The sequence below is a fragment of the Scyliorhinus torazame genome, chromosome 12 (assembly GCF_047496885.1).
Source record: "Scyliorhinus torazame isolate Kashiwa2021f chromosome 12, sScyTor2.1, whole genome shotgun sequence".
NCBI lineage: Eukaryota > Metazoa > Chordata > Chondrichthyes > Carcharhiniformes > Scyliorhinidae > Scyliorhinus > Scyliorhinus torazame.
Window position 1 is genome coordinate 137,135,578 of NC_092718.1, and position 14,098 is coordinate 137,149,675.

The following is a 14,098-nucleotide window of genomic DNA, read 5'->3' on the forward strand; positions in this document are numbered from 1 at the left end:
GGCTGATCGAGGAAGGGCTTTGACCAGATGGGGCAGTGATCGAGGAGGGGCTTTGACCAGCGGGGAGACTGATCGTGGAGGGGCTTTAACCAGCGGGGAGACTGATCGAGGAGGGGCTTAAACCAGCGGGGAGGCTGATCGAGGAAGGGCTTTGACCAGATGGAACACTGATCGAGGAGGGGCTTTGACCTGCGGGGAGACTGATCGTGGAGGGGCTTTGACCTGCGGAGAGACTGATCGAGGAGGGGCTTTGACCTGCGGGGAGACTGATCGAGGAGGGGCTTTGACCAGCGGTGAGACTGATCGTGGAGGGGCTTTGACCTGCGGAGAGACTGATCGAGGAGGGGCTTTGACCTGCGGGGAGACTGATCGAGGAGGGGCTTTGACCTGCGGAGAGACTGATCGAGGAGGGGCTTTGACCTGCTGGGAGACTCATCGAGGAGGGGCTTTGACCTGCGGGGAGACTGATCGAGGAGGGGCTTTGACCAGCGGGGAGACTGATCGAGGAGGGGCTTTAACCAGCGGGGAGACTGATCGAGGAGGGGCTTTAACCAGCAGAGAGACTGGTCGAGGAGGGGCTTCAACCAACGGGGAGACTGATCGAGGAGGGGCTTTAACCAGCGGGGAGACTGATCGAGGAGGGGCTTTAACCAGCAGAGAAACTGATCGAGGAGAGGCTTTGACCAGCAGGGAGACTGATAGAGGAGGGGCTTTAACCAGCGGGGAGACTGATCGCGGAGGGGCTTTAACCAGCAGAGAAACTGATCGAGGAGAGGCTTTAACCAGCGGGGAGACTGATCGAGGAGGGGCTTGAACCAGTGGGGAGAGTGATCGAGGAGGGGCTTTAACCAGCAGAGAAACTGATCGAGAAGAGGCTTTAACCAGCGGGGGGACAGATCGAGGAGGGGCTTTAACCAGCGACGAGACTGATCGAAGAAGGGCTTTAACCAGCGGGGAGGCTGATCGAGGAGGGGCTTTATTCAGCGGGGGGACTGATCGAGGAGGGGCTTTAAGCAGCAGAGAGACTGATCGAGGAGGGGCTTTAACCAGCGGGGAGACTGATCGAGGAGCGGCTTAATTCAGCGGGGGGACAGATCGAGGAGGGGCTTTAACCAGCGGGGAGACTGATCGAGGAGGGGCTTTAACCAGCGGGGAGACTGATCGAGAAGGGGCTTTGACCAGCAGAGAGACTGATCGAGGAGCGGCTTTAACCAGCGGTGAGACTGATCGAGGAAGGGCTTTAACCAGCAGAGAAACTGATCTAGGAGAGGCTTTAACCAGCGGGGGGACTGATCGAGGAGGGGCTTTAACCTGCGGGGAGACTGATCGAGGAGGGGCTTTCACCAGCAGAGAAACTCATCGAGGAGAGGCTTTAACCAGCGGGGAGACTGATCGAGGATGGGCTTTAACCAGCGGGGAGACTGATCGAGGAGGGGCTTTAACCTGCGGGGAGACTGATCGAAGAGGGGCTTTAACCTGCGGGGAGACTGATCGGGGAGAGGCTTTAACAAGCGGGGAGACTGATCGAGGAGGGGCTTTTCACAGCGGGGAGCCTGATCGAGGAGGGGCATCATTCAGCGGGGAGACTTATCGAGGAGGGGCTTTAACCAGGGGGGAGACTGATCGAGGATTGGCTTTAACCAGCAGGGAGACTGATCGAGGAGGGGCTTTTACCAGCGGGGAGACTGATCGAGGAGGGGCTTTAACCAGCAGAGAGACTGGTAGAGGAGGGGCTTTAACCAACGGGGAGACTGATCGAGGATGGGCTTTGACCAGCAGGGAGACTGATCGAGGAGGGGCTTTGACCAGCGGGGCGACTGATCGGGGAGGGGCTTTAACCAGCGGGGAGACTGATCGAGGATGGGCTTTAACCAGCAGAGAGACTGGTCGAGGAGGGGCTTTAACCAGCGACGAGACTGATCGAAGAGGGGCTTTAACCTGCGGGGAGACTCATCGAGGAGGGGCTTTAACCTGCGGGGAGACTGATCGAAGAGGGGCTTTAACCTGCGGGGAGACTCATCGAGGAGGGGCTTTAACCAGCGGGGACACTGATCGAGGAGGGGCTTTAACCAGTGGGGAGGCTGATCGAGGAAGGGCTTTGACCAGATGGGGCAGTGATCGAGGAGGGGCTTTGACCAGCGGGGAGACTGATCGTGGAGGGGCTTTAACCAGCGGGGAGACTGATCGAGGAGGGGCTTTAACCAGCGGGGAGGCTGATCGAGGAAGGGCTTTGACCAGATGGGACACTGATCGAGGAGGGGCTTTGACCTGCGGGGAGACTGATCGTGGAGGGGCTTTGACCAGCGGTGAGACTGATCGTGGAGGGGCTTTGACCTGCGGAGAGACTGATCGAGGAGGGGCTTTGACCTGCGGGGAGACTGATCGAGGAGGGGCTTTGACCTGCTGGGAGACTGATCGAGGAGGGGCTTTGACCTGCGGGGAGACTGATCGAGGAGGGGCTTTGACCAGCGGGGAGACTGATCGAGGAGCGGATTTAACTAACGGGGAGACTGATCGAGGAGCGGATTTAACAAATGGGGAGAGTGGTCCTGAAGGGGCTTGAATCAAGGGTAGAGTGGTCGATGAGGGGCTTGAATCAGCAAGGAGAGTTGTCGAGGAGGGGCTTGAATCAGCGGGATCTATGATCAAGGATGGGTCTTAACTAGTGGGACTTTGATCGAGGAGCTGTCTGGGCTGTCGCAGCTGTCTGGGCTGTCGGAGCTGTCTGGGCTGTCGGAGCTGTCTGGGCTGTCGGAGCTGTCTGGGCTGTCGGAGCTGTCTGGGCTGTCGGAGCTGTCTGGGCTGTCGGAGCTGTCTGGGCTGTCGGAGCTGTCTGGGCTGTCGGAGCTGTCTGGGCTGTCGGAGCTGTCTGGGCTGTCGGAGCTGTCTGGGCTGTCGGAGCTGTCGGAGCTGTCTGGGCTGTCGGAGCTGTCTGGGCTGTCGGAGCTGTCTGGGCTGTCGGAGCTGTCTGGGCTGTCGGAGCTGTCTGGGCTGTCGGAGCTGTCTGGGCTGTCGGAGCTGTCTGGGCTGTCGGAGCTGTCTGGGCTGTCGGAGCTGTCTGGGCTGTCGGAGCTTTCTTGATGGAGGGACCATCAAGAGGTGAAGGTGTTAGCCACTGAGGCAAGAATTATTGTCACGGGTCAACACGGAGAAAAGTCTAGCACAGAGCGCTCCAGAATCCACAGGACAAATAGAGTCACTGCTCCCGACACACCAGAGCAGCGTCACACCATGCCAAGACATGCCTTCAAAACAGACCGCCTGCAAATCCAAGACATTTCATGCTCAATACCACAACTCCCCCAAAAAAAGACTTTTCCCGCTCAATAACACCACAACTCCCAAAAAAAAAACAAGACATTTCCCGCTCAATAACACCACGACTCCCAAAAAAACAAGACATTTCCCGCTCAATAACACCACGACTCCCAAAAAACAAGACATTTCCTGCTCAATAACACCAAAGGTCTCAAAACTCTACGGCATTTCCCACCCATAAACACCACAGCACCCAAAAGAACCATTGTCCAAACTTTCCTTCTAAGAGAGGCATCCTACTCAAGCGGCCATCGTGCTGAATGATCCAACACAATTGGCAGCTCTCAACTCCTCTGTGACATCAACATGACCCTCTGTTACCCATTCAACAGAAAACAATAGGGCAAGGGGAGCGGGTAGTGGGGCAGGGCAGGGTCTATGGAGGTGGAGTGGGATGAGGGGGAGACAATGTGACGGGGGCATATTGCGAGCCGGGTAATGGGTTGGGTGGGTGGGAGAGAGGGGCAAGGAGACACGGGACCACATGCACTATCCCCCCTGCAGCACAGGTGACCAGACAGTCTGACACAGAGGACTCGGGGATGGCGGCGCGATGCACAAGTCAAGCTTCTGCTCCTCACACCGAGCACACATGGCTCCCCCATGCTCACTGACATGGCTGGGAAATATTGGGCGGGTGGGTGGGCAGAGGCACTAAGAACAGCCCTTACCACACTGGCTCACGTCTGACGGGATGCTTGCAAGTCAACAAATGGAGTCAGATCACTTCATGATAAATATATAAACTGTTTAATGATTTTGGCTGTCAAATCTCCTGTCCAACGACACTGGGAGTTGCAGTGTCATGCAGGAGGACTCGTTCCCTCAGCAGCAGCAGGCCAGCGATGGAGTCAGACAGGCATTTCAGTAGCACAGGTGGTGAGTCGAGTCGGAGGAGCAGCCCACCAGCTCTAGAATGGCACTGCTCACAAAGAGGGCGGCAAAGGTAGCCACCAGTGCCCGGGCCACTGCCAGCAGGCGGCCCAGGTCAAAGCGTCGGCGATGTGGCACAGCGGGCAGATCCAAGCGGAAGGCAGAGGCCTGGCGACCATTGACCAGACAGCGGTACAGACCGCGGTCCGAAGCGGCCACCCGGGCAATGTGGTAGGTGGCACCCCCAGTGAGAGGATCGAGCGAATGGGCGGCGTTGCCCCGGCGCCGAAGCAACCCCAGCCGGGTGAGAGGCACCCCGTCCCGCTGCCAGGACACAGGGACATGGATGGAGGCCCCCAGGCAGGCCAGCTCCGTGCTCTGCCCCGGCCGGGCCAGCCGGGTCTGGGTGGGCGGGTGGGCCGGGCGGGGGAGCAGAGGGCAGTTCACCTGGCACACCTCCACCCTCAACTCGGGGCCGTGGTGGGGGAGCTCCACCCCCAGCAGCCCACAGGGCACGGCCAGACCCTCAGGAGTGGAGGCTGCCCGGGCATAGCAGTAGCCCAATCGCTTGCGCTCACCTGGGGCACCGCACCTGTCGCAGGCCTGCCAGGGGCCCCAGCTGGTGAAGAGCTGAGCCAGCTGGGGGACGGTGAGCTTGGCCAGAACCCCCTGGCCGAGGCTGGCGTGGGAGACGTGGAGACGGGTGGCATCCTGCACCTCTACCTGGTAGCATGCCAGTGTGCGCCCACCATCCTTGCACACGTACAGGCCCGAGTCGCCCACCCAGGCAGGCCGGATCTCCAACTGGTCCCAGTGCACCCGGCTGCGTAGCTTCAGCTCCTTGAGGGGCCCCCGGTAGTAGCGGGCAGCCCAGGGCCCCGCGATGGTGCGAGCCTTCCCCGCAGTCAGCACGCTGCCGTTAATGTACTGCCAGTAGATACGGCCGCTCCTCTGTCCGCCCGGGCATCTCAGGATCAAAGGGTTGTGCGAGATGAACGGCAGCTGAATCCAGGGGACGGCCGGCGTACCCGACTCCTCCAACAACTTGGGAACGGTGCCAAAGATGGCCAGGACAGCCAGGCAAAGCAGCACTGGAACTTGGCCAGTCATTGCAGGCGCCTCAAAGCTCTGCTGAAGGCCCTGACATCAAACCAGCCCCCACACCACCACCCCGGCCTTCAGCCCCCGGATTGTGACATCAGTGCTGACAGTGCCTATTCTCATCCTCATCTTCAAATCCCTCGCTGCCCCAATCTTCCCGGCCAGTCTCAGTCATCTTCTCTCACCCCAGTAACCCTCAGAGTTTCCATCAGATTGTTACTTCATGGAAGTCAAGTACTTTTGTTCTTTGTTCTTACTGCTGGGCAAAGCTGGCATTTGTTCCTTAATCGACCTTGAACTGAGGGGCCTGCTCGTCCAAAGAGGGCGAGGTTACCATGTTTGGGATGGAGGTGGGGTTGGGGGGGGGGGGGGGGGGGGGGGGGGGGGAGCTGTAGAAGGTTACAAATAGGGAGGGACATAGGGTCTGGAGGAGGTTACAGAGATAGGGAGAGTTGTTGGGGCTGGAGGAGGTTTCAGAGGCAGGGAGTCGTGGAGAGGCTGGAGGAGATTTTAGAGATCGAGAGTGTTGTAGGGGCTGGAGGAGGTTTGACATCACGGGGGTTGTCGGGGCTGGTGGAGGTTTGACATCACGGGGGTTGTCAGGGCTGGTGGAGGTTTGACATCACGGGGGTTGTCGGGGCTGGAGGAGGTTTGACATCACGGGGGTTGTCGGGGCTAGTGGAGGTTTGACATCACGGGGTTGTCGGGGCTAGTGGAGGTTTGACATCACGGGGTTGTCGGGGCTAGTGGAGGTTTGACATCACGGGGTTGTCGGGGCTAGTGGAGGTTTGACATCACGGGGGTTGTCAGGGCTGGTGGAGGTTTGACATCACGGGGTTGTCGGGGCTAGTGGAGGTTTGACATCACGGGGGTTGTCGGGGCTGGTGGAGGTTTGACATCACGGGGTTGTCGGGGCTAGTGGAGGTTTGACATCACGGGGTTGTCGGGGCTAGTGGAGGTTTGACATCACGGGGGTTGTCAGGGCTGGTGGAGGTTTGACATCACGGGGGTTGTCAGGGCTGGTGGAGGTTTGACATCACGGGGGTTGTCGGGGCTGGTGGAGGTTTGACATCACGAGCGTTGTCGGGGCTAGTGGAGGTTTGACATCACGGGGTTGTCGGGGCTAGTGGAGGTTTGACATCACGGGGTTGTCGGGGCTAGTGGAGGTTTGACATCACGGGGGTTGTCGGGGCTGGTGGAGGTTTGACATCACGGGGGTTGTCAGGGCTGGTGGAGGTTTGACATCACGGGGGTTGTCGGGGCTGGTGGAGGTTTGACATCACGGGGGTTGTCGGGGCTGGTGGAGGTTTGACATCACGAGGGTTGTCGGGGCTAGTGGAGGTTTGACATCACGGGGTTGTCGGGGCTAGTGGAAGTTTGACATCACGGGGTTGTCGGGGCTAGTGGAGGTTTGACATCACGGGGGTTGTCAGGGCTGGTGGAGGTTTGACATCACGGGGGTTGTCAGTGCTGGTGGAGGTTTGACATCACGGGGTTGTCGGGGCTAGTGGAGGTTTGACATCACGGGGGTTGTCGGGGCTGGTGGAGGTTTGACATCACGGGGTTGTCGGGGCTAGTGGAGGTTTGACATCACGGGGTTGTCGGGGCTAGTGGAGGTTTGACATCACGGGGGTTGTCAGGGCTGGTGGAGGTTTGACATCACGGGGGTTGTCAGGGCTGGTGGAGGTTTGACATCACGGGGTTGTCGGGGCTAGTGGAGGTTTGACATCACGGGGGTTGTCGGGGCTGGTGGAGGTTTGACATCACGGGGGTTGTCGGGGCTGGTGGAGGTTTGACATCACGGGGGTTGTCGGGGCTAGTGGAGGTTTGACATCACGGGGTTGTCGGGGCTGGTGGAGGTTTGACATCACGGGGTTGTCGGGGCTAGTGGAGGTTTGACATCACGGGGTTGTCGGGGCTAGTGGAGGTTTGACATCACGGGGTTGTCGGGGCTAGTGGAGGTTTGACATCACGGGGGTTGTCAGGGCTGGTGGAGGTTTGACATCACGGGGTTGTCGGGGCTGGAGGAGGTTTGAGATTGGGAGAGTTGTATGATCTGGCAGACATTACCGAGATAGGCAGTTGATCAGGCCACAGATGTTCAGGTAAATAGGGATGAGAATTTCGAATGGGGGCTTTGGAAAGGCAGCCACCATATTAGGTAAACAGAGATGGATCTGTGACAAGGACGTGGTCGGAGGCAGCACATGGAGGAGCGAGTCCAACACTGTCAGAGGGCCAGTACTGAGGAAGTGCCGCACTGTCAGAGGGTCAGTACTGAGGCAGTGCAGCACTGTCAGAGGGTCAGTACTGTGGGAGTGCTGCACTGTCAGAGGGTTAGTACTGTGGGAGTGCTGCACTGTCAGAGGGCCAGTACTGAGGAAGTGCCGCACTGTCAGAGGGTCAGTACTGAGGGAGTGCTGCACTGTCAGAGAGTCAGTACTGAGGGGGCACTGCACTGTCAGAGGGTCAATACGGACGGAGCGCTGAACTGTCAGAGGGTCAGTACTGAGGGAGTGCTGCACTGTCGGAGGGGCAGTACTGCAGGAGCACTGCACTGTCTGACCGTCAGTGCTGAGTCAGCGTTGCGCTGTCAGAGGGTCAGGGCTGAGGGAGTGCTGCACTGTCAGAGGGTCAGTACTGAGGGAATGCTGCACTATCGGAGGGTCAGTGCTGAGGGAGCCTTGCACTGTGAGAGGGTCAGTACTATGGGAGTGCTGCACTGTCAGAGGGTGTAGCCAGTTAAAATGGCTAACTCCCGACTTAGAATGGCCAACCCCGATTTAAAATGGCGAACGGAAAAGGCTAATGGGAAAATCAGCCAACAGGACTCAAACAAGCAGCTACAGGTAAAACTGTGTATTCGCCTCTGGGAAGGCCAGACAGAATCGATACCTGCAGCCATCAGCATAACAACACACCAGCCATCTGAATATTAATTAGCAATCCCCGGGAACAATGTGCAACAAATTAGACACACAAAGCCAACCCAGACTTTTCGGCGCCAACAGGAGCCTACACAAAGAGAGGTGAACGACCACCCCAAAACCGCCCATCGATCAAGGAATCGCTCCAGCATTGGAGAATATCAAACTAAGTGATTGGGACAATGTCCAATCACTTGGAACCAGGTACAGGGTCCGCCCCGAAAGGTGGGAAGTCCCTGGGGACTATAAGAATAGAGTCCAAGTTCAAATCAACCCTTCTTCATCCTTCCGCACCCTTCGAGACCCTTCTGCTGACCTTCTGCAACAACCGCTCAAATCGTAAGTCTTACTTCAACGCTCACTTACGAGATAGGCGCTCCTAGCTTCGAATCCCGCAGGCTCAGAACCCATACGAAAGGCCATTCGTTTCCCTGACCTGGTGGGCCTTTTCCAAGTTAAGTATTGGCCTGTTAGTTGTAGGAAGTAGCTTAGGAGTAGATTTTATACCTAAGTATTGATTACTGTATATAATAAATGTGCGTTGATTTAACTCTTACTAAGCGGCGTGTTGGATTATTGATCATTACTCGGACTTGAACCACGTGGCGGTATCAGAAAGATACCTGGCGACTCAAGAGCAAAGGTGATAGAACAGAGCAATTAAACTAAGGCTAAAGTTAGCAACATTTTGGCGATTCCGCCGGGACCCGATCTAGAAGTGGAAAACCACTCCGGGAGAACCCAAGAATTTGAATTAGAAACCCAATTGGAAACAGAAAACCACAAGTGTTCAAGCAGTTCTGATCAATAGTCATAATTCGGAAGTGTGTGCCTGCATGCGTAACTAGCAGGGCTATAAGGTAAAACTGATAGATTTTTGTTGCGTCAAAACTGTCGGAAGTTTGTATTTTCGGAAAGTAGCGAAAGCCGTACCCGTATTTACAACACCGCCTTAGCCCCCTGTTCCAAATTTAGAAGCAGCAGTCGGATAGGAAAGATGGCAATGCAGGCAATGCAGCGCCTCATGAACCCTGAGGAATTTGTGGTCGCAGCGACCAGCAGCAGTAGAGTGGGACAGTGTCCCATTTGGGAGGAGGAAATCAGGAAATATCTCAAAGGGAAAGGATGGCCCCTTTGGAATGATTTCTGTGATAATGAGGAATCAGGTCCCGGAAGTATAGGACATACTTGGTGGGAGAACCTGAGCGAGATCCACAAAAAGAGCTTGGGAAAAAGCTCGCAAGCCGATGGCAATCGTGTCCTGTTTGGCACAATTGCGAGGCACAGAGGAGGTCGTTAGGACGCTCCGGAAAGAAGTTGTGGGCATACATCGGATGAGTAAGGTCGATGTAAGCGAAGTAGAAAGAGAGAATATGGAATTGAGGAGGAAATTGGCAGCAAAAGATGGAGGTGGATGACGCCAAACAGGCTCACCAGTCTTGTCTGGCGCACCTAAGCAGCTTCCAGTCTCAATACGAAAAGGCCTATCAGGACACGCAACGTTCAGTCCTGGTAAGAGAGGAGACAGAAAAACAGGTAGATACATTACAGAAACAGTGTAGTGATCTCAAGGCAGCATTAAGAGCACTCCATGCTGCCACCACAGAACAAAGACAAAGCACCTTAGATCACGCAAAGTGCCGGAAGCAGATTGCAGAGCTGCAATCGCTGCTTTCGGTTCAGAAAGGTTTTCAGGAAACCTTTGGGGAAAAGTTAGACCAGGATGACGGCCCTGATTGGGAAGAGTTACACGAAACAGCGCAGAGATATGTTCAGGGAACATGTGCGCAGGGAAAGTCCCAAAAGAGAAAAGCACCCCAACCCCCCACACAGCAGATAGTTCAAGCTCCAATGAACCCTGTCACCACCCACCGCACAGCCACATTGGACGATGCGGAATATCTATATTCCACCCCCTTAACAGTGACCCAATTACGGGACGCGTGCGATAAAATCACACCGTTCCTCCCCGCCTCAGACCCCCACCATTTCTTTGCCACAGTTAGACATCAGGCGAACATGTACGACATGGATGAGAGAGAGCAGGTAAAGCTCATGGTTTTAAGTTTAGATCCATCGGTAGCAGCAGCCCTTCCCGACCCACAGAATGTAGGAGGAGGCACCCTTGCAGAAATGCATACCGCAATACTGGATGCGATCGGGTATAACCGGGGTGACCCCGTAGATGGCCTCAACAAAAGTAGGCAAAAGAAATCCGAGCACCCCACAGCGTTCGCTGGACGCCTGTGGATTCACTTCGCAGCAGTCTTTGGGGACGGAGACCGTGCCCATTTGTCCCCAGACAACATGGCCAAATGGACCCGTACCCTTATCTCCCATGCCACAGATACAGGACAGAAAGCCTGTACGAGTTATGATCCCTCAGAGGAGGCCCATAACGAGAAGTGGGTAGTGAAAAGATTGTCCCGCGTTTGGGAGCAATCTGTTCAGAGCAAACTCACCGTTAAAAATAGCGAGGAAAAGCAGGCCGGCGCAGATATGCAGGCAGTAAAAACAACACACTACAACCCCGCATGGGTGAATGAGGGAAAGAACAGCCCCCCACCCAAGGCACAGGAGTGTTACAACTGCGGACAGTTGGGACATTTCGCAAAAGAATGCAATGCCCCTAAAAAGCCACAGAGATCCCAGCAGACGGGCACTCTGATTAAGAAAAAGACAGAGCCCATGCATTTAAAAAAAAAATTTTTTAAACAACTTTTCAGTTTTATTTTAAAAAGTATTGATTCTTATCATGATCTAATATGAGACGTTAGCAATCACATGTAGTGACAAAAGATCTACAAAAACCATCTGCAAATAATTGGTATTAACTGCATGACAAAAAAAATCCTCACTACTTGCCATTGAAAATTCCACACAAAACATTAAATAGGCAATAACATTCCATCACTCTGGAGTCCCTCTCTTCTTGAAAGGCTGTGCCTTAAAAAAATCAGCTACTTACAATTAAAACAGTACAGGGCCTGGCTACGCAGTGTAAAAATACATCACTAACTATACACAGTTTTGTACAGTTTCTTTACACCTAAGCCATTGATCCAAATTACAAATGAGTTCACATTTCCTGTCTTTGCAAAAAAAATAGATCGAGCTTAGACAAAGATCTTTTTTTACATCTGGATTTATTTATTCGTCATCCTCATCATCATCCTCTTCTTCCTCCTCTTCATTGTCGTCCTCTTCTTCTTCCTCCTCCTCTTCCTTCTTCTTTGCAGCCTGAGCTGGCTTGGCAGCAGGTTTCTTACCAGCTTCACCCTTGCATTTGGCACAATAGGCTGCAACCTCCTTTTCATATTTCTCCTTTAACTTGGATGCTTTCTGCTCAAATGGTACTTTATCCTTGGGTTGCACCGTAGACCACATCTCTCCCAGCTTCTTTGCAACATCCCCAATGGACATTCCAGGAGACTCGCTCTTGATCTTTGGACGTTTCTCAGAGCAGAAAATGAAAAATGCTGATGGTGGTCTCTTGGGGGCATTTGGATCAATCTTCCTCTTCTTATCCCCCTTTTGAGGGATATAGTTCTTCATCTCCCGATCATAACGGACCTTGTCGCCCTTAGCCAGGTCTTCAAACTTTGACTTCTCTTTGAGGTTCATGGTCTTCCACCTTTCTGAACATTTCTTTGAGAACTCTGTAAAGTTGACGCTGGCTTCGGGGTGTTTCTTCTTGTGTTCCTCTCGACAAGTCTGCACAAAGTATGCATATGAGGACATCTTGCCCAGAGGCTTATTGGGATCTCTTTTAACCATGGCTGGTGTGTGTCAGGCTCACACTGCACAAGGCGTCAATGGACTACAAAGCTACACAGGGCGCTGGTTCTCACTATGCTGCTTCTCACCCCCGACAGAGCCGATTCATAGCTCCCCCAGTTGGGTCTGCGACACCCTTTGGGATAGGTCAGGGCGACCAGTAGTTGCAGCGAAAATTCGGGGACAGCCTATCGAATTTCTCTGGGACACAGGAGGGTCCCGCACCACCATAAATTCCTCCACCCTATTTCAAAAGGACACGTGGCCCACTACAGCCACTATCACCCTCAGCAGCTTTACAGGCCACTCACAGCAGGGACACATCACAGCCCCTGTACCCATTCAAATCGGAACCATCACCACCAAACACCCCGTGGTTTTAGTTGACCTGCCCCACACAGCAGAACACATTCTGGGAATTGATTTCATCAATTCCCACAACTTATCATTCGATCCAGTCAACCAGTGTGTCTGAAAGATGGCAAAATCCGCAAGAGCCCCTGCAACGCTCAACATAGGAGAGTATATGAACAAAATTAGCGCCGTAGGCGAATTTTGGTTCAACCCGACCACGCTTAGTGCGGACAAGCAGGTTAGGGCAGTTCTGCAAAAGAACAGGGCAGCATTCGCGACCCACAAGCACGACTGTGGACGGATGACTGGCTCTGTACAAGTAACAGGACCTGACCCTAGACCCCAAAAACAGTACGGATTTCCCAAGAGGCAGAGGGAGAAATCTCAAAAGTAATAGAACTTATTAGAGCAGGGCGTACTTAGATCAGTAGCCTCCACTAATAATGCCCCGATTTGGCCAGTGCGAAAGCCCGATGGATCATGGCGACTGACCATTGATTATCGGGAACTCAACAAAGTCACCCCCGCAGCAGCCTCCACCGTAGCAACAAGTCCCGAGACCATGCTCAAGCAGGGACTCAATTCCCGCTACTTCACGGTTTTGGACATCAGTAATAGATTCTGGTCCATTCCATTGGCAAAGACGTGCCAGTACAAATTTGCCTTCACCTGTAAAGCACAGCAGTACACGTGGACATGCCTGCCACAAGGATTCCACAACTCCCCCTCCATTTTCCACCAACAGCTGGCAAATGGCTTAGCAAAGTTTTCTCGCCCCGAATGTCTGGTACAGAATGTAGACGACCTATTACTGCAGGCAGACACCAAGGAAGAGCACATTGAGCTTCTGTCCGAACTCTTGGAACTATTACATTCAATTGGTTGTAAAGTCAACCCCAAAAAGGCCCAGATTTTGGAAGAAAAAGTGATATATTTGGGAACAATTATCATGCACGGTAAACGCGAGATCGAGCATAAAAGAATTGACTGAATTGCTAAATTGCCCCTTCCCCAGAACGTTTCAGTCCTCCGGTCGTTTTTGGGACTGGTTGGCTACTGCCGAAACCACATTGACGGTTTCGCCAGCAAGGCAGCGCCCCTCTCAGACCTCCTAAAGAAAGGAACCCCCTGGGAATGGCTTCCGCAGCATACGGATGCTGTGGACTCTTTAAAACAGGCACTCATAGCAGCCCCCGCACTACAAGTTCCAGACCCGCTTTCCCCTTACGCCATAGAGGTAGCGACCACAGACCGCACCCTTTCAGCCGTGCTCCTCCAGGAACGGCACGACCAGTTAAGGCCCGTAGCTTACGCCTCCCGACTTTTAGATGCTGTGGAGCAGGGACTTTCAGCCTGTGAGAGGCACCTGCTCGCAGTTTTCTGGGCAATCCAGTACTTTTCATATATCACCGGACTGAACCCCATCACAATTCTGACCGAACACACCCCTACTCAATTTTTACTGGACGGACGACTCAAGGACGGTACAGTAAGCCAAATAAGAGCAGCCAGATGGACCCTTCTCTTGCAGGGACGGGACATCACTGTGAAAAGGACAAAGACACGCACCTATTTAGCCGACAATTTACAGTACCCCGGAACCCCCCATGAATGTGAGATTATCTCTCCACACCACAACACAGGCCCCTTTACCACTAAAACACCCCCGGAAAGATAGTTAATTCAACTCAGAGCCCCCCCCGCACACGGACACATGTGAGCCCATCAAGATTTATGTGGATGGATCT

General features: G+C 54.2%; 2 protein-coding genes and 1 pseudogene across 2 annotated transcripts in view; all 3 read right to left on the reverse strand.

Moving 5' to 3' along the window:
• LOC140387104 (glycogen synthase kinase-3 beta-like) overlaps nt 1-3,283 on the reverse strand; it is a 79,579-nt gene extending 76,296 nt beyond the window's left edge. Inside the window, exons 1-2 of the mRNA XM_072470113.1 lie at nt 3,259-3,283; nt 2,696-3,076 (exon numbers count right to left, since the gene is read on the reverse strand). Of these exons, the coding sequence (XP_072326214.1) occupies nt 2,696-3,076; nt 3,259-3,283 (406 nt within the window). The remainder of the gene's footprint in view (nt 1-2,695; nt 3,077-3,258) is intronic.
• A 769-nt stretch (nt 3,284-4,052) lies between these two features.
• Nucleotides 4,053-5,545, reverse strand: LOC140387240 (protein FAM187B-like). Its single transcript, XM_072470203.1, has one exon. It carries the CDS (start codon nt 5,299-5,301, stop codon nt 4,183-4,185), a length of 1,119 nt encoding a protein of 372 aa, XP_072326304.1. The 5' UTR covers nt 5,302-5,545; the 3' UTR covers nt 4,053-4,182.
• Nucleotides 5,546-11,354: 5,809 nt separating this feature from the next.
• Nucleotides 11,355-12,089, reverse strand: LOC140386614 (high mobility group protein B2 pseudogene; annotated as a pseudogene).
• Between the last annotated feature and the right edge of the window lie 2,009 nt (nt 12,090-14,098).